The 18989-nt window shown below is 47.4% G+C and overlaps 1 protein-coding gene across 5 annotated transcripts in view; it reads left to right on the forward strand.

The window, feature by feature from the left end:
- UBOX5 (U-box domain containing 5) overlaps nucleotides 1–17725 on the forward strand; it is a 38680-nt gene extending 20955 nt beyond the window's left edge. For 3 of the 5 annotated variants that reach the window (XM_045885500.3, XM_045885499.3, XM_045885501.3), the window contains exons 2-5: nucleotides 8617–8711; nucleotides 10851–12051; nucleotides 14196–14357; nucleotides 16969–17725. In XM_045885500.3, coding sequence (XP_045741456.1) covers nucleotides 8658–8711; nucleotides 10851–12051; nucleotides 14196–14357; nucleotides 16969–17177 — 1626 coding nt within the window. In that variant the 5' untranslated portion in view covers nucleotides 8617–8657 and the 3' untranslated portion in view covers nucleotides 17178–17725. The remainder of the gene's footprint in view (nucleotides 1–8616; nucleotides 8712–10850; nucleotides 12052–14195; nucleotides 14358–16968) is intronic. The other 2 variants (XM_054510029.2, XM_054510028.2) reach the window with 2 other exon arrangements.
- The last annotated feature ends 1264 nt before the right edge of the window (nucleotides 17726–18989 follow it).

Genomic DNA, 18989 nt, shown 5'->3' on the forward strand with positions numbered 1-18989 from the left:
AAAGATAGCCCCTCATGTAGTACAAAAAAGATAGAGGGAACCCCTTGAAGGGTGAATTGCCTCTAAGTGGTTCAGAATTGCTTTGTCATCTGGGCAGTTAATGGCAGGCTTTTCATTAGTGTCATTTCTTTCCCTGGTTAGAAGCCTTCTATGACTTCCTTCTGACCAGTAGCTTTCAAACTTTCTTTTATCACAGTCCTCAGTAAGAAATGTCTTTTACATCAAAACCCAGACTAATGGTGCTGGCTCAGTTGGTAGAGGATGTGACTCTTGATTTTGGGGCTGTGAGTTTGAACCCCACGTGAGGTGTAGAGATTAAACAACCCAGAATAATAGATAGATAGAAATATAGTTTCAATTATATTCACAGGTTTCACAAAACACTTCCCGTCCTCATGTATGGTATACTCTGACTCTATTCTACTTAATTAAAAAAAAAAACAAAAAAAACTCTGGTTATGTCTCAGTAATGTGAGTTCTTGATTCTTGATCTGCAATTTGGGAGAAAAACACTACCTCAGACCATAGGTAAAGTAGTCTCAAGCCCCTTGGCGTTAACATTCAAGGCCCTCCCCCATCTGCATCTGCGTTTCCATCCCTGTCTCCTCCTCTCGTTCTAAGAAGCTAAGTGGTATATTCAGCATTTTCTAAACCAGCCTCACTGTCCCATCTCTATGCATTGGCTATTACTGGTCCCCGTCCCTTGTGTCTTTCCCCTGTTCCTGTTCTTGCTGCCTGACTCCCATAGTCAAGTACATATTGTCCATTGTACCATTAGTATGTAGTATCTGTCCCATTTCAGAGTTGTCCATGAGGTCAGGCATATGTCTTCGTTGTCTCCATTTCAAACATTACTCCTGTGAATTCTTCCCTGAATTCTCTGGGTATACTTTTGGCCAGTATTTTTCCATTTTTTTTTCCATCAAGAGCCACAATAAGAAATTTTATATTGGTCCTAGGATATAATTTGTTATATGTATTTGGATAAAACTGAAGCAAAAGTTTCATACACTAGGGGCACCTGGCTGGTTCAGTCGGTGGAGCATGCAACTTGATCTCTGGGTTGTGAGTTCAAGCCCCACGTTGGGTGTAGAGATTTCTTAAAATCCTAAAAAAAAAAAAAAAAGTTTCATGAAATAATGTCCATATTGTGTGCATTTTGATATTTTATCTTCTCTTTCAGTTAATATTTCTTTTTTCAACCCATAACTTGATTTCAAAACCACAGATTGAAAAAACATTCACTTAGGCCATCCTTCCCTACTCTGAATGCCATTTGCAGAGAGCTCTGTTGCAAACTTTTCTATTCCATAGTCACTGTTGGAAGGAGGTCCATCATGCTCAAGACTTGCGAACAGGACCATTTCATTTATTTATTTTTTTCTTTGTCTTCTTTCTTTTTTTTTTTTCACAAGACTCTTGTAGAGAATATTTATTACAGCATTTTTTCATAGTAAAAAAATTACAAACAACATATGTAATAGGGCAATGGAAAAATAAACTGTTTTTAGTCCTGCAATTGAATATTATGGAGAAGTTAAAATGAATAAATTAGATACCGACATTTCAACATGGGAAACCTTAGAATAATAATGCTGAATGGAAAAGCCAGTTGTGAGATGATGGGCATGGTGTAATATCATGAAGGTACATTAAAAATACATAAGACCAGTGCATATTGTTTATAGATACACACATACTCAATACTGATTCAGATGAGAGACCCCAACTTCAGACAGAGTTTGCCTGTTGGTAAAAAAGGAGAAGAAATAAGGATTAGTGTGGGTTTTGTTTGTATCTTTTCAGTTTTTTCTTAACACTGAAATGAGAAGCAAACCTGGCAAAATGTTCACATCTGCTAAAGCTAGGAGGTGGGTATAAGAGTGTTTACTATATTCTTTACCTTTTTATCTGAAATACTTCCTTTAAGAAAGGAAAAAAAATCTCTAATAAATCGACGCGCTTATAAACCTGTATTATCTTGCTGTCTTATAATGCCTCGATTATCTGGCTCCAGGCGACTTCTCTGAACTGCAGAGCACTTCAGCCATGATCCATGGCCTTCAGTTTATACTCAGACCCAGTCTCTCTTGTACTTAGATCCCAACTCTGGAAAAGGAGGCTCTCATTTTTAAGTATTTACGGAAGTAAATGTATAAGTAAATACTTTAAGTATTTGCAGGAGTTCAGGTAACATGGCCATTTCCCAGGCAGGGCTGAGGAGAGTCTTCCTGGGTGAGGCTGTCTGCATTTTCATATGTTGAGCTGAGCCATTCTTTTTTTCTGGATTAAGCATTAAGGCAGGAGGCCCTTGACCTTAAAAGATCAGGGGTGTTGGAACCCGAGAGGTGATAAGATCACATAACGTCCTTGAATGCTGACGGAATCCTAGAGAATCCTAGTGTTTGGACGTCACTATTTGCCAAAGAAACAGATACTGTCATTTGTAAGATGTTTTCAAAAGGATCTGCCACTCTTCTTCCATGGCACATTCATTCGTTTCAGCTTGATCTCCAGTTGTTTAAGTTGTTTCAGTCACTACCCCCCAATTCTTCTTATTAATAGGCTTTTTTTTTTTTTTTTAATTGGTGCCTGGCTGGCTTAGTCGGTAGAGCATGTGACTGTTGATCTCGGGGTTGTGAGTTGGAGCCCCTCGTTGGGTATGGAGATTACTTAAAAAAAAATGTTAAAAAGAAAAAGATTTAAGGGGCGCCTGGGTGGCTCAGTTGGTTAAGCAACTGCCTTTGGCTCAGGTCATGGTCCTGGGGTCCTGAGATTGAGCCCCACATCGGGCTCCCTTGCTCCGTGCGGAGTCTGCTTCCCCCTCTGCCCCACCCCTCTTCTCGTGCTCTCTCTCTCTCTCAAATAAATAAAATCTTCAAAAAATTTTAAAATGAAAAAAATAGGCTTTAATTTTTTAGAGTGGTTTTAAGTTTAAGAGAAATTGAGCAGATAATATGGAGAGTTCCCGTATACCTCCTCTTGTTTGCATACCATTTCTTCTAATACTAACATCTTGCATTAGTGTGGTACATTTGTTATAATTGGTGAGCCAATATCGAAACATTATAATTAACTGAAGTTCATGTAAATTAAGGATCACTGTGTTGTATGGTTCTGTGGATTTTGACAAATGCCTAATGTCACAAGTGTATCATTACGGTATCACGCAGAATAGTTTCACCACCTGACCATTTCATTTTTATCTCTGTATTCCAGTGTCTAGCACAGGGCTTATAAATGTTATATGAATGTGCAATAACATCTCGTCTAAAATTAGATAGGAGCAATCAAATTCAGTAGAATTTGAAAAACATTTAAAGAACAATCTGCCACAACCAAATAGAGCCTATCTAGGAATAAAAGGATGGTTTAAAATTAGAAAAATGTGCTATCTCTCATTAGTCTGTCAGATAAGAAAGATAATAAAACTCAATATATAGGGAAAATCAGAATTCAAAGCCTATCCCTGATTTTCAGAAAACTCTGAAAATTAGAATGCTTTATTAACATAAAAAGAATATTTCAATCAGCATTATTTCAGAAATGATACACTAGAACCATTTTCTAATGGAACAAAACAAGCATGGTAACTCTATTATTATTTCATATAATTCTGGAAGTTCTAGCTAATGAAGATGAGAGACAAAAGGGTTACCGTTTTGAGAAAGAGGCTCTCATTATTGAGATTGTAGAAACCCCCCCTAAAAAAACAACTGAAAATCTGTTAAAATCAATTGGTTTAATAAGACAGCTGAACATACTATAGATACCCAAGTGAAAAAGTTTCCTCTATATAGCAAAACTGGTTAGAATAATTAATGAGATAAAAGGATCCTATTAATAAATAGCCACCTTAACAAGAGACATGTAGGACTCCTTAAGAAAAAAAGTCAAAATTGTACTAAGACAAAAATTGACTTAAGATTTTTATGGGGTTTTTTTCCTTAAGATTTTATTTATTTGAGAGAGAGCAAGAGAGAGAGCATGAGCGGGAAGGGGGATTAGGGGCAGAGGGAGAGGGAGAAGCAGACTCACCGCTGAGCAGGTAGGCTGATGGGGGGCTCGATCCCAGGACACTAGGATCATGACCTGAGCCAAAGGCAGGTGCTTAACCGACTGAGCCACCCAGGTTCCCCAAGATTTTTATCTTAATACTGTAATAGTAAAAAGTTGCCAGCAACCTAAATGTCTACCAGAAGGAGAGTGGTTTGTTAATTTTACTCTGTCTTGTTCCATAATGATTTTAAGGTAGCTTTCAAAATATATACACACTATGGCATAAAAATAACTGAAGAATTCAGGCAAAGAGAAATCTGGAGGGATGGGCCACAGATTTATTCTGAGCTTTCCAGCAGCCAAAATAAAGAAAGGATCATGATCAATTTATATGATTCATATTCATACCATAAAATATTGAGTTGATCGGAAGAAACAACTTTTCCTAGTACTGAGACCAAAAATTTTCTCATGGGTTTCGAAGAGGATACCATCCAGAGTAAAGAATGATCCTCTTAACAACCTAATAAAACAGGAGCCAGCTTCATAGAGGTGCTTCTTATGAAATTCCTTGCTAATGGGCCACACAAAAAATCAGTAGTTGGTAAAGCTATTTGCAGCGGTTCCAGGAGTGTGGTGATGGCTGTGTATGGGATTTGAACATGAGGATGGTCCAGTACACTGCCCTGAGGAGCAGCTCAGGGGGAGGTTATGTTATAGAGACTACAGTTACGATTCCCAGGTGATGTGTCGTGCTACCCTGGTGTCCTGTGAATTTTCACAGATAGGCCACTAAATTTTTATCAGCATGTTACATTTATCTTTGCTACAGCTGAGGATCCACACTGCTAAGCAGCCTGTCAGATGGTGGTGTGGGATATGAATGCAGCAGTCTGGTGGGGGGGTGGGGCGCAGGAAAAAGAGGTGCCACTTAGACTCGCGTTACAAAGAATTTAATGTGGATGGACTGAACAGTCTCCATAAATATTCTCTCAAATTAGATTTTGGTAAGGGCTGTGAACAAGTGAACTACGTCTGGTCAGATGTAGGTCCATACGCTTTAATATTTGGCTAATGGTATTAACAACCTCTTAGGAAGGTTGAGAAGACTCATGAGGTAAGATGCTTGAGTAGAGAGCTAGCATATCTAAAGATTTTCCTAAAAAACAGCTTGAGGCTTGATCCAATACATGTTGGAAGGGGCAGTCATGGTCAAGGTTTCCAAATTTCTACATTGTAGAGGATAGCCACATTAATTTAGGTTTGGGAGAATTGATTTTTTAAAAATGAATGGTATGGAAGTCTGACCTAAGTAAGAGGGAAAAAAAATAAAGTTGTAAAGTGTCCATATGAGTTCCTGATAAGGGGCTTCTGGATGGTCCGTCAGTTAAGCATCCGATTCTTGGTTTTGGCTAAGGTCATGACTTTGTGGGTCATTGGATCTAGCCCCATGTCGGGCTCCATGCTTGGGGGGGCGGTGCACACTCAGTGGGGAGTCTGCTTGAAGATCCTCTCCTTCTGCCACTCCCTCCATGTACTCTCTCTCTCTCAAATAGATAAATCTTAAAAAAAAAAAAAAATTCCTAGTAAATCCTTCAAGGTAAATGATGTCCAAGTAGATAGTAACCAGAGTGGTTTGGAAGGTTTAGAAGCTGGCTTCACCTCTCTTTAAGCCACAGTGTCTTCATCTGCAGACTAAAGACATTAGTATCCACTTAAGGGCTAACCAGTTAGTAAGATTAAAACTGAATAAAATCCCTGATGGCCTTCTCTAAGCCATCTTATGTATGTGTCTTTCTAGCCGGAGTTGTGTTTTGCTACTGGAGGGTCCTTGTCTCATGACTCACTAGGAGTTGTTTGTGTTGCTATGACACGGTGCAGATAAAACCTTGTATCTTGTCCTGCTGGTTGGAGGGACAGTCAGTCTCCCCTCTCAGGTGTCTGAAGGGGGATTTTTAAAGTTATGAGGTAGCTGAAGTTTGGAAGCCCTTTGGCTTGCCCTCATCCAGGTCACCTCTCCAGTCCGACTGGGGGAGCAGGTATCGGGTGATAGCTGAGCCAGGGTTAAAGGCAAAGGGCACGGTAGTCCTGAGGGCGGTCACTTCTGGGCAACCTCATTTCGCGCTGCCTTTTATGATTGAGTTGGGTCCTCGGATAGTATTTGAAGACTTTTCCATTTGGCTTCATACTCACAGGTAAGCCCTTCATCGTGGCTTCCAGAGGACCCCTGCCCGACTTGTTCTGGTCCTGGCATTTAAGTTCTCAGAGAAATGAATGTCATGATGTGTAGAATAAATGAAAGTTAGAAGCCCACAGTGTGAAGTGTCCCAAGAAGATAACAAGGAGATAGGAAGAAGGTAAAGGTTAGTGAAATCAGTGCCTCCCGCTGGGAAATCAGATCCACACTTTAAGGAGCTGACAGTGTTTCTCTGTGGGTTTGTTTTTGTCCCTGAAAGTCGGAGAGAGAAAAGGCCTAAGAAGTGGACGGTGGGGTGGAGGTGATTGCAGACCTGGGGCCCTTTATCTGACTTATCTCAACCACCTCTCAGCATTTTGATGTAATGACACAGTTTCTGTCTCCTTGCTTGTTCTTAGCAAAGCCCCGTCCCATCAGGACAAAGCCCGAGGTCTGGATGGCCTGCAGCTATGGCTGACCTCGCGTTGGCTCAGGGCCAGCCCCGCCCACACTCGCACATCTGTTATGTCACCACCTGGGTCACTGTCATCGGTCCTCCTGGGGCATTTTAGGCTGGCTTTTCCAGAAGAAGTGTTTCGTTTCCTTGGTCCGGGCTTTATATTCATTTTACTGCTTCCATATTCAATTAAAGGCAATGGCTTAATTGTACATTGACAACAAAACCAAAAGACTTAACAAGAAGCCACTGCCCTAATTGGGCAGGAGAACTGAGGGCAGTGCTACTCGGAATATGTTCTGGTTTCCTGGCCCAGAGGGGGCATATATAAGGGCCCTGAGAACATTTGCAGGTGCAGTTCCTCATACACTCATTTTTGAGTTGTTGTGGAGAACAAGAGAAGTGTCAGAAGCCGGAAACGTTGTTAACACAGTCTTCCCTGGGGGGAGAAAAAAAGAATTCTATAAACTAGTCCATGTTGATTCCAGGCCAGATTCTCGAATATTCTGACAGAGAGATGGGCATGCATGCCTCACAAAGTGTGAAGTACTAAGAATTTCAACACAGGTTCACAAAGAATAGGAGACTTCAGGCCAAGGGTTTTCTACATCATCAGATTCATCTCCCTCTTTTTTTTTTTTTTTTTTAAGATTTTATTTGCGAGAAAGCAGGAGTGAGAGAGATCACAGAGGCAGAGGGAGAAGCAGACTCCCCAGTGAGCAGGGAGCCCGAAGTGGGGCTCGATCCCAGGACCCCGGGATCATGACCTGAGCCGAAAGTACCTACTGATCATGATAACACAGACCCGAGAGGGTAACCCTGTCCCTGTTGGGCTGACAGTTTTTGTTGTCTTGTCTGCCAGATAGAAAAACATAGAATGCCTGGCTGGCCTCACCCAAGGAGTTCAGAGCCATTGGCAAGCCCTGCTGCTAGGAGGGCTATTTCTAGTGGTTTCCCCGCTTCTGTACAAAGAATACCAAAGGCTTTTGGACATTGATCTTTGTTTTTCTTCCAGTTTTATTGAGCTATTCATTGACATATCACATTGAATAAGTTTAAGATGTACCACATAATGATTTCAATATTTGTATATAATACAAAATGCTTACCATAGTCAGTTTAGTTAACATCCATTACCTCACATGGTTCCAGCTTTTTTCCTTGTGATGAGAACTTTTAAGGTCTACTCTCAGCAGCTTTCAGATGTACGATACAGTGTTAACTATAGTCATCATGCTGTACATTTCCTCCCCAGAGCTTATAACTACACGTTAGTACCTTGTGACCAGCTTCACCCATTTCCCCCAGCCTGGACATTCATCATTAAATTGCTGTTTGGATTAGATGTTCTTTTACGGTGCTTTCCAAGTCTAAGATTTTCTGTTTCTCAATGATGGTGTTTTGGACTCTTCTAATTTTTTGTTTTAATAAGAAAATGCAATTGCATTGACAGGTGTTAAATGACAAAGATACCTAGCACTGTGATTATATTCTGTGACCTGTTCCATTCGGAACCCTCTGGCTGAGTAGTTCTATTCTCTATGCTCTGCCACTTTTGACCCTCCCTTTCCCGTGGGGAGCCCCTTGCAGAGCTGACAGGCCCTTGCCTCCACTGGGTCTAGCTGTCAGCCAGAGAACCAGCAGTCTTGGCCAACCTGCTCAGGGTGCAAGAGAAAGCCCCTCTATCGGGGTGCCTGGCTGGCTCAGTCGGTGGAACGTGAGACTCTTGATCTCGGGATTGTGAGTTCGAGCCCCACGTTGGGGGTAGAGATTACTTAAATAAATAAAACTTAAAAAAAAGCTCCTCTGCAATTTTTCAGTGACTCATTCTTCCTTAGCATTACATGTATGATACGATGAGACCATTCTCATGTGCATGGAAGTCTTGTTACCCTGTTTGATTCTCTTCCCTTAGGAATCAACTCCTAAAAGTTTAGAATTGAACTTTAACTTGTCTAATACCAAGTTTTGTTTTTTATTGAAGGCTATTTCTGATGCTTGGAAGCTACCCTTTCAGCCACAAAGATGGTCATCAATCTTTGCCTCCCACAGTTCAGACCAAGAATTTATTGCAACAAGGTAAACAAAACAAGTGTATGCACATAAATATACTATGGCTACTTCCCATGTTTTTCCCCATTCCTGCCTTGTGTGTGTGGAGGTGTGATGTGCTTTCACCTTCTCTGTTTTAGATCCCACCAGGTGATACTTAGGTAAGCATGGGTCAGGCCCCACGTCCAGAATCATACAGCTCTGTTAGAAGGTGAGCTATAGCTCATTTTCTGGAGGGTCGTATTCATTGTGCTCTTCCCTCTGATGATAAGATTTAATTCCGCTCAAAGTCCTAGTGAAGGTAGAGATACTGTCTCTCCCCTGCCGTTCTTCCCGCTTACTTCCCACGCTAGAAATGATGGCTTGTATTTGTTATTTGGATTCCTTCTTTATTATTTGAATTAAGCTGCTTCCCTTTTTGTGCAAAGGAGGGTATCTTTCCACAGCCCGGAGCAAGGAGTAAGGAAACTGCAAGGGGAGATCTGAACCCTCCCCTGATTTGGACCTTCTGCACACAGCATACTATTTCAGGTTCCCAGATTGTGAAACTGATTTCTGCCAACAGAGACACAATTTCCCCCTGCCATCTAAGAAGAACATTCCTATGAAACCTTTCATAAGCTGAAATGGCGTAAAATGAAGATTATCCCCTGCCTTCCGAAAGTTCACCTTAGGCCACTTTGCTTTTACGAAAGACCTATGTTAGTGTGATAATGACTTTTCTTTGTAAAAGCAAAAATTCTCTCTGGATTTCTTTTGGTTGGTAAAAACAGGTCTAATGTAGGTCTTTCATAAAAGCAAAGGGGTGTGATGTGAGCTTTCAGATGGGGGGGTACCTGTATCTTAAAATCTCTACCTGTGGGGCGCCTGGGTGGGGTGCCTGGGTGGCTCAGTCGTTAAGCGTCTGCCTTCCGCTTGGGTCATAATCCCAGGGTCCTGGGATCAAGCCCCGCATCAGGCTCCCTGCTCCCTGCTCAGCGGGAAGCCTGCTTCTCCCTCTCCCATTTCCCCTGCTTGTGTTCCCTCTCTCACTGTGTCTCTCTCTGTCAAATAAATAAATAGAATCTTAAAAAAAAAAAGATCTCTACCAGTTATAACAAATACTGGAAATTTAAGAGGGGAAAAAGTTACTCACATTCCCACCCCATAGCATATTCACTGTTCTAGATTTCCCGTAGTCTTATAGTCCTTGTTTCTGAACACACCTTTTTTTAACCCAAGTTCCAACAATCAAAGATTTACAAGAAGACTGTTCATTGTGCCTTGCTAGGGAAACTTATAATTGGTTAGAGTCCAAATACAAAATTAAGAACTTTAGTGAATATCTTTGTTTCCCCCTAAATCTCTCTGGTTTCATCCTCTGAAATAAAAAGAAAAACACTAGTATATCAGCCCTTTTTTTCTCAGAGACATTATTTTGAAGGGATTTTTGGTTGGGTTGAGCAGAGTTTTGTTTGTATTTTTTTTTTTTTTAAGATTTTACTTATTTATTTGACAGAGACACAGCGAGAGAGGGAACACAAGCAGGGGGAGTGGGAGAGGGAGAAGCAGGCTTCCCGCTGAGCATGGAGCCCGATGTGGGGCTCGATCCCAGGATCCTGGGATCATGACCTGAGCCGAAGGCAGCCACTTAACTGACTGAGCCACCCAGGGGCCCCTTGTTCATTTTTTTTTTTTTTAATTTTTTTTTTATTAAGGTTTTTTTTTTTTTAATTTATTTGAGAGAGAGAATGAGAGAGAGAGAGCAGGAGAGGGAGGAGGGTCAGAGGGAGAAGCAGACTCCCTGCCGAGCAGGGAGCCCGATGCGGGACTCGATCCTGGGACTCCAGGATCATGACCTGAGCCGAAGGCAGTCGCTTAACCAACTGAGCCACCCAGGCGCCCTTTTTTTTTTTTTTTTTAAGATTTTTTTTTTATTCCTTGTTCGTATTTTTTAAGAATAGGCAGTACTTAGGAACAAGTTGCCCTCGGCCTTTGACCTGATCTTGAGTGCCTCCCCCCCCCCAAAAAAAACCAGGAGAATTCGGTGTGATAGGGGGCATTTTAAATGAGGAACTTAATACTTTCTTTAAATAATTTTCTTAGAAGTGGCAAGTTCTTGAAAACTGGTTGTCTTCATTTGGATCTCATCAAATGAATGCATCTCATATTTGTCATTAACTTTAGATATCAGCTGATGGTTATGAAGTAGAAAATCTCATCTCTGAAGACCTCACAAAGAGAAGTCATGGTTTTAGGACAGAGTATTTCATTAAGCCACCAGTCTATGTGACCGTTTCCTTTCCCTTCAGTGTGGAAATCTGTAGGATTAACATAGACCTCACAGCTGGGGGAGGCCAGAATGTCACAGGCCTGGAAATGTACACATCCGCCTCATCCAGCAGAGCGTCTTGGAATGCCCCCGAGTGCCGGGCCCCGGGCCCAGCCGAGCCATCCATGCCGGACAAGGAGGCATTCACCTTGGTAGGCAAAGTCTTACTGAAAAACCAGAGCCAAGTGGTGTTTAGCCACAGGGGCTTCAAGGCCAGGCCACCTTTTGGCCCAATGGAAGCCACACTCCCCTCTCCCGCTGTTGTGGCACAGGAGCTCTGGAATAAAGGGGCTCTTTCTCTTAGCCACGTGGCCCATCTCAAGATCTGTATCACCCACGTGACAGGCAGCGGAATCCCTTGCATCAAACGGTTGGAAGTGTGGGGTCAGCCAGCTAAAACCTGCTCTCAGGAGGTGATAGACAGTGTTCTGCTGCTTGCCTCCGAGAACCTCCCTCAGGACTTGGCTCTGCAGGCCCCCGCCTTGCCCATGGAGAGTGACTGCGATGCCGCAGGCCTGTCCGAGGGCCAGCAGGCCCCCTCCAGCCTGCAGCAGCTAGCCGAGGTAATTCGGGATGTGCCTGAGGAGTTCCTGGATCCCATCACCCTGGAGATCATGCCTTGCCCCATGCTGCTGCCCTCAGGCAAGGTCATCGACCAGAGCACGCTGGAGAAGTGTAACCGCAGCGAAGCCGCGTGGGGCCGAGTGCCCAGCGACCCTTTCACGGGGGTGGCCTTTACTCCGCACTCCCAGCCCCTGCCTCACCCCTCCCTGAAGGCCCGGATCGACCATTTCCTGCTCCAGCACTCCATTCCTGGCTGCCATCTGCTCGGGAGAGCACAGACTGCATTGGCAGTGACCCCCTCTTCCATTGCTCTGCCCTCTCGGAAAAGGAAGATGGAGCAGGCTGAACACGCCCCAGACGGTAGCCTCGGCATCGATGCTTCCTGTTTCTCCACCACAAGCCTTCTGGTCTCACCCACTACCTCAGAGCACACCGCTAAGAAAATGAAAGCTGCCAGTGAGCTGGGGCTGACACACATGGACTGCTCAACAGGTACTCCACGTCCTGCGTCCATGTCTGTGGTCATCCCTACACCTCCCAGGTGACACTTGGTGCTGTTGCCCTGTGCTTTAGGCCTTGCCACCTTAAATTACCCCCGCATTTACTGGTGTAAAGCACCACACGTGCATGATCTCATAGCTTCTCTGGTCAGCAATCCAGGCGTGGTTTGGCTGGGCCACCTGCTTCACAGTCTTCCACAGCCACGGCCACAGTGTGTGCAAACAAGGTGGAAGTCACAGTCTTGTATAACCCAGTCGTGGCGGTGACATCCTATCATGTTTGCTATATCCTGTTAGAAGCGAGTCGCTGAGCCCAGCCCACACTCAAGGGGTGGGGGTACCCGGGTCCCCAAGGCAGGAGTATCTGGAGGTGGGTCTCATTGGGAACCATTTCAGATGCTCTCCCACACCACTGATTCTTATTTTGTTCAGTGGTGGTTTTTTTGTTTATTTGTTTTTATCTAAGATTGGTGGTTGAATTTTGTCTAATGCCTTTTCAGTGTCAATGGAGATGATGCTACGATTTTTCATCCTGAGATCTTTTAATGTGAAAAAATACATTAATAGGCTTCTTAATATTGAGCCAGTATTACATTCCTGGAAGAAACTCCATTTGGTCATGCTTCTTTTAATGTTCGGCTTGGTTCTGTTTGCTAGTGTTTTATTTTGCATAAATAATTTGGACTGTCGTGTGTATGTATGCATGGGTGCATGCCATCTTTGGTCGTGTTTTGTTATCAAAGATTTATTTGCTCCATAAGAATAATTAAGAAGTTTTCCTCTACTAAACTTTAGAACAATGTAATAGAGTGGTCGCTTTGGCAGCACATGTACTAGAACATGTAATAATATTAGGATCATTTACTCTTTTACATATTTGGTAGAATTTGCCCATGACTGTTCGTGCCAGGTGTTTTGGAGGTAGCTCTTTGACACTTTCTTTTTTCTTATGAAAATTAGTCTGTTTAGGTTTTATCATTCTTCTGATTTCCTCTCTTACTGTAAAAACCGTAGGCAAATAGTGTGCTTAAAGGTTACATCTGGTTTTGAGTATAAGTTTTAGTTAATATGACCCTCAGAAACTCCTGGAAGCATCCGAGGTGCAGTGGGGTGAGACAAGGAAAGGTCCTCAGACCCTGAGGTCTCTGAGGTCTCCGGTAGTGTTGGCCTTGACAGATTTGTTGTGACATAGGACCGTGCTGACCTGCACTTCAGGGTCCCAAGCAAGTCCTACAAATTGTAGACAAAGTGTTTTACTCTCTGCTTTAGGGCGGTTTTGTGAACCCTGCTACCAGGCAGGTCTCTGGGTTCTTTCGTGGACAGCTGTCCCCCTCCCCCTTTGCCTTCACCCTCAGCCCACTGCTTGGCTTTCTGTGGACCACACCGAGAAGGTCCCTTAGATCATGGAGTGGGCAAAGTGAGGTCTTTGTTATTCCACTTGGTAATGACCACTTTGCTTTACTCAGTAGGAGGGAGAGGACACAAGTGCCCAGAGGTGCAGGCCAGTGGCCCTGCGGAGTGGCAGGGGTCCCGGAAGGGAGGAGACGAGGAAAGGCTGCTGGTGAGGGAGTGGACAGGGAGCAGGGGCACAAAGCTGGGCCTTCGCCCAATCATTTCCTTGGCCTGCAAGACCTGCAGAAAGTAGGGTGCAGTTCCGCAGGGGAGCCACCAGGTGGCCCGGGCCTGCCCAGCAGTTTGTCCAGGACGAGGAAAGCTAGAGCAGAGCCCAGGAACCCTGGAAGCTGGGTGGGGTGGGTCCCCAGGGCTTTAACTGCTGGTATTCTGTCATCACAATCCACGAGTGGACATTATGGAGGAGGTTCTTTTTTTTTTTTTTAAAGATTTTTATTTATTTATTTGAGAGAGAGAGGGGGGAGGGTCAGAGGGAGAAGCAGACTCCCTGCTGAGCAGGGAGCCCGATGCGGGACTCGATCCCGGGACTCCAGGATCATGACCTGAGCCGAAGGCAGTCGCTTAACCAACTGAGCCACCCAGGCGCCCCTGGAGGAGGTTCTTTACATTTGTGTCCATTCGAAGCTGGAAGTGCTGTTCGAGTAGTCCTCCAAGGACTTAACGGCTTGCTCTTCTCTTGCTGAACCTCTTTCTGGATATTGTGGTCTGTGCATCTTTTGTCAGGTCCGGTGTCCCATGAGCAGAAGCTGTCACAAAGCTTGGAAGTTGCCTTGACGTCGACCCTTGGTTCCATGCCCTCCTTCACGGCTCGGCTGGCCAGGGGGCAGCTCCAGCAGCTGGGCGCGAGAGAAAGCAGCACCTCCTGGAGGCCAGGCGCCGGCTCGGGTAACCAGGGCCCCATCTGTCTCCTGGGAGCCCTGGAACAGGAGGCTGGGCTTCGCCTCCGGGGCTCTGCCTACCGCCATGCCCGGCTTCCTCAGCCCTGGTGCTCGGGCCTCAGGGAGACCCTGGTCTCTTCCCTTTTCCGGGGGGAGTTGAGGGGCTGCTGTGAAGTGTAACTCTTCACAAGAAAGGCTTTCTTTAGTTAAGTCTTAGTAATTCTGTGGACCTAGGGCTTGGCAGCTCTGTGGTGTTTTGGGTAAGATCTAATATTAATTGTTCTGTCCTAAGGACTTTTGTTTGTTTCTCCTTCTTTGTTTAGTTTTCATATCTAATCTGTCTTCTCCCATCCGACCTGTGTGTGGTTTATTTTATGTAACTGTGGAGGGAGTCTGGCATTGTCCTCTTCATCCCTTCCTGTCAACATTGTCCCTGGTGTTGTTTCAGCAAAGAACTGGGGCAGCTTACTGAGCCAGTTTTTGCCTACCCTGAGTCTGGGACCACATAAGATGATAGAATCAACTAGGCTACAAAGTGAGAGAACCTGCTGAAATGCTGGGACAGTTTTTACAAGATGAAGCCTGAAGGAGCTCATGATAAGGCAGACACTCGATTCCTGTTGCCCATCCAGAGCCGGGCTGAGCTCTTGTCTGGATCCCAGGCCATCTTACCCCTTCGCTTCTCATACCCACCCCCTGTCTCTCTGATTATGTTTCTACCCTGGCCAGCCCCCAGAACCTTCTTGTCCAGGTGACCGGTGGTTTCCGGGGACTCCAAGCAGTGTCTGATGTGGCTTCTCAGAAACACCTTCTCTCTCGCTTGGCCTTCCGGGTGGCACACTCTTTCTCTCTGTTTTCACCATCCCTTTGCAGTTTCCACTGCTGACTCTTCTGTCTCTTCCAGACTCTGGTGCTGGACTCTCTTCTCTTCCTCCCAGCAAGAGCGCACCGGCCGGTGACTACCCATACTCACCTGCAGCTCCTTCCTCTCCTTGGAGCTCAGACCCCAACCTCCCTGACAGCTGCCTGGCACCTCCCCATGGGAAACTCATGGATATTTCTTTTTTTTTTTTTTTTTTTAAAGATTTTATTTATTTATTCATTAGAGACAGAGAGAGGCAGAGGGAGAAGCAGGCTCCCAAGGAGCAGGGAGCCCGATGCGGGACTCGATCCCAGGACCCTGAGATCATGACCTGAGCCGAAGGCAGACGCTTAACCATCTGAGCCACCCAGGCGCCCCTCATGGATATTTCTTGAGTGAAATTCTAACTCAGAACTGCAAACACCCTCTGGAGGTTCCCCCCACCTCCCATAACCCCATTGCTGATAAACAGCAGCATCTTCTACCCTTCATCCTTGGTTTCCTTCGACATTCCTGATACCCATTTATCCCCAAGTCCTGTCGGTACTCCTCAATACCTGTCGGTACTCATGCCTCAGAGCCCCATTCTCTGCTGCCCCCCGGCCCCAGCTCCTGTGCCGTGGCCCCCGAATCCTTCAGCAGCCCTGCGGCTCCCCGGCAGCCACCCTTGCCCGTCGCTCACAGGGGCCAGAGGGGTCTTCTTATGCTCTTAACCAGCTCGTGGCTCTGCACTTCTTAGATGCCTCTCAGTGCATCCGGTTGAGCTTGGAATAACATCTAAACTCCCGCTGCCTGTGAAGTCCTGCGTGCCCCAGCCCGCCTCCCCTCCCCTTTGCAGTCTCACCCAAAGCCAGTCTCATACGTCACACCTCTGGGTCCTGTCTTTAATGGACTAGCCATTCTCTTGGTTTGGTTTGGTTTGGTTCTAGACCAGCCATTCTTTGTACTTGCTGTCCCTTTCTTTCTGCATGGCTGGTCGCTTTTCTTCCCCCAAGAAGCCACCCTGACCCTCTCCGGAGGGGTGTGGACTGGGGAAGAAAGAGCAGCCTCCTGAGGCCAGGGCCACAAGAAAAGGAAGCACAGCGGATGCAGCTTGGGAGGAGGTGGCAGGACTCGGCCCCTGTGGCCCTCATTCAGGGAGGCCCTGCAGGAAGCAGGGAAAGAGAGAACCTGCAGTATGGGAAGGGGATTGGCAGGTCAGGAGGGGGGCTACTGGGCTGAAGAGAAGCAGGTGCCAGGCTCAGCAGGCAGGTCTGCTGCAGACAGACCTCAGCCCTGCCCCTCTGGTGCCCTCCTTCCTCCGCTCACCTGCCTGGCCCCTGCTGCACCTGACCCCTCTCTGCTTTTTCCTTGTCTTGTGGCATCTTGCCTTGTAGTTTTGTTGTCAGGATGCGCTTGTGCCCCATTCTGACCTTGGCAGCCTGTCCCAGTGGAAAGTAAGTCCTGCTCGGAGACCAGGAGGGAGGGCTCGGTGTGGCCTGCCTGCCCTCAGAAGCCAGCTTTTTTTGAGCGCTCATTGGAGCACCAAGATTTAATCATTGAGGGGAGGCCTCCCAGGTTCCCAGGCTCTGCAACACCCTTTCCTCCTGGATCAGCCCGAAGTGGCCTCAGGAGGGATACAGCCACACTGCCACAGGGGTGGAGGGTGGGGAAGCTTCTTGTCCCGCTCCAGGCATCTGCCCGGCCATCGGGACGGAGCCTGAGCCAGGGGGCCGCTTTCCCTAACCTTGGCTTATTTTCCTCCCTAATTTACCAGAGCAGCCTGGGAGCGTCCCGGGCCCCGAGTGCGCCTCCTGCAAAAGAGTGTTTTCTCCCTACTTCAAAAAGGAGCCGGTGTACCAGCTTCCCTGCGGCCACCTCCTGTGCCGGCCGTGCCTGGGTGAGAAGCAGCGCTCCCTGCCCGTGGCGTGCGCCGCCTGCCGGCGGCCGTTTGCCAGCCAGGACGTGCTGCGGGTCCACTTCTGAGGGAGCAGCCTCGGCCCGAGAAGACCCGTCGAGGGGAGTCGCTGAGAGAGTGGGGGTCAGGATCCCCTGAGGTCTGGCCAGGGTCCCAAGCACACAGGGGCCCTTTCTTCCCCAGGGGCTTTCCCCTTTGTCTCCTTCCACAGTGTAGCACACGGGCCAGAGTACGGGGTGGGAGGGGGCACCCCACTCCTGCTCAAGTGGCAATAGGATAACAAAGCCATAGTTTGGGCTGGGAGGGATGGGGAATATCCCTGCCCTCCTGTGCCTCCCTGCCACCCCACCCCCTCCCCCGCCAGAGCCCAGGGCCGTGAGAGCCGGCCCCACCTGCTGGGGGCCCCCACATGGTCCGTGCACACATCCCGGCCCGGCCCGCAGGGTAGACGTGAGTGCAGCACAGCAGACTGTGGCTCGGGATCTCGAAGACAGCGTCCGCCTTCGGTGTCACCCGGGAGCCGGGAGTGCTCCGTGCCGGGGGTCTGGAGTGAATGACTCGGCCCCCAACTGGCAGGCCACTCCGAGCCTTAATAAAGCGATGGTTGACGTCTGTCCGCTGTGGGCTTCCTCCTGACACAGTGCCTGTCTGTCGTCGTACGTCTGTCCCCCACCAGCACCCACACCAAGTGGGGCTGTCACAGGGCAGCCTCGAGCTGGCACGGCAACCCCGTCAGGCTGCAATTCAGGTCAGTGGCTTGACAGATGAGAAGTCACATTTCGGGATGCATCTGACATGTGAGGGTTTGCACGTGGGTGCGAGCGCCGGTGGGGAGGCCCGGCACCCACCAAGCTGCTGGCTGCACTGCCCTCCGAGGCCCACCGAGCTTTCCTGCACGGGGCCCCTGGCAGGAGAAGTACTTAAACAACTCGGCTGCATTCTTTTCACTCAAAATTTAGTTCTGTGGAGTCCCAGGGGAAACTCTGTACTCCTACAACTGTTTACTGCATGGAAGATTCTAGTTGCTGGAAGAATGTCTGTGAGAAAGTGCGCCAGACTCTCCCCGCTCCCCGTGAGTCCCTGTGAGTCTGAGGGAAGGAGGGCCTGGAGGTGCTGCACCAGTTCGTCGTGAGGTTTCAGGCAGGCACCTGTGGGCCCCGAAATCCCAGCCACCTGCTCTCCTCCCCTCCCACAGGCCCGCTGCCTCCCCTGCCCCCGGGGGTTGGGTGGGGGGGGAACAGGGAATGAGGTGCTGGCAGGGAGGAGCAGAACCTATTACAAAAGCTTATTAAAAGCTCTGATTCTTGGACTCTAGTCCAGACCCAGGAATTTAGAGATCTGGGGTGGGGCTAGAGATTCCTAGGGGATTTGTGTGTCCCCAAAGGAAATTCCTTCCCCTGCCGCAGGCGGCAGCCTCACCTGAGACTTCAGGGTCTGCACTGGTGGGCTTTCCTCTTAGCCAGTGAGGCCTCTGGGTGCTCTTTGGCTTTAAAGGTCTGGGCCTTTCCAGATTCTTGCCTTACCCTCCTTGCCTCAATGTATTGTAAGAAAAGTCCCACATTTGTGGCAGAAGCAGCGCTGGGGGTGGGGGGGATTCCATTCCTCAGCCTGTGGTGGCCTCAGGGTAGCAGCCCGCTCAGCCCTCCTGGGTAGGTTCACTACCCCGTCTGGGGGCACCCTGCCATCTGGGAGCGCCCTGTCTGCCCCACCCCAGGGAGCCAGAGGCAGTGCTTCCAGCGTGGGGTCTGCATGAGGTGCCCCCAGATAAGGGCAGAGGTGCCTCCCCGCCTGTGGAGAGGCCTCATGATCTGCATTTCAAACCGGCTCCTGCTCCCCGATTGGCTGTGGTGGAAAACCAGGCTTGGGAGCCCCTGGGGAGG

This window comes from Mirounga angustirostris, unplaced genomic scaffold (assembly GCF_029215605.1).
Source record: "Mirounga angustirostris isolate CCGP_5_RB_7025 unplaced genomic scaffold, mMirAng1.0.hap1 SCAF_10, whole genome shotgun sequence".
NCBI classification, from domain to species: domain Eukaryota; kingdom Metazoa; phylum Chordata; class Mammalia; order Carnivora; family Phocidae; genus Mirounga; species Mirounga angustirostris.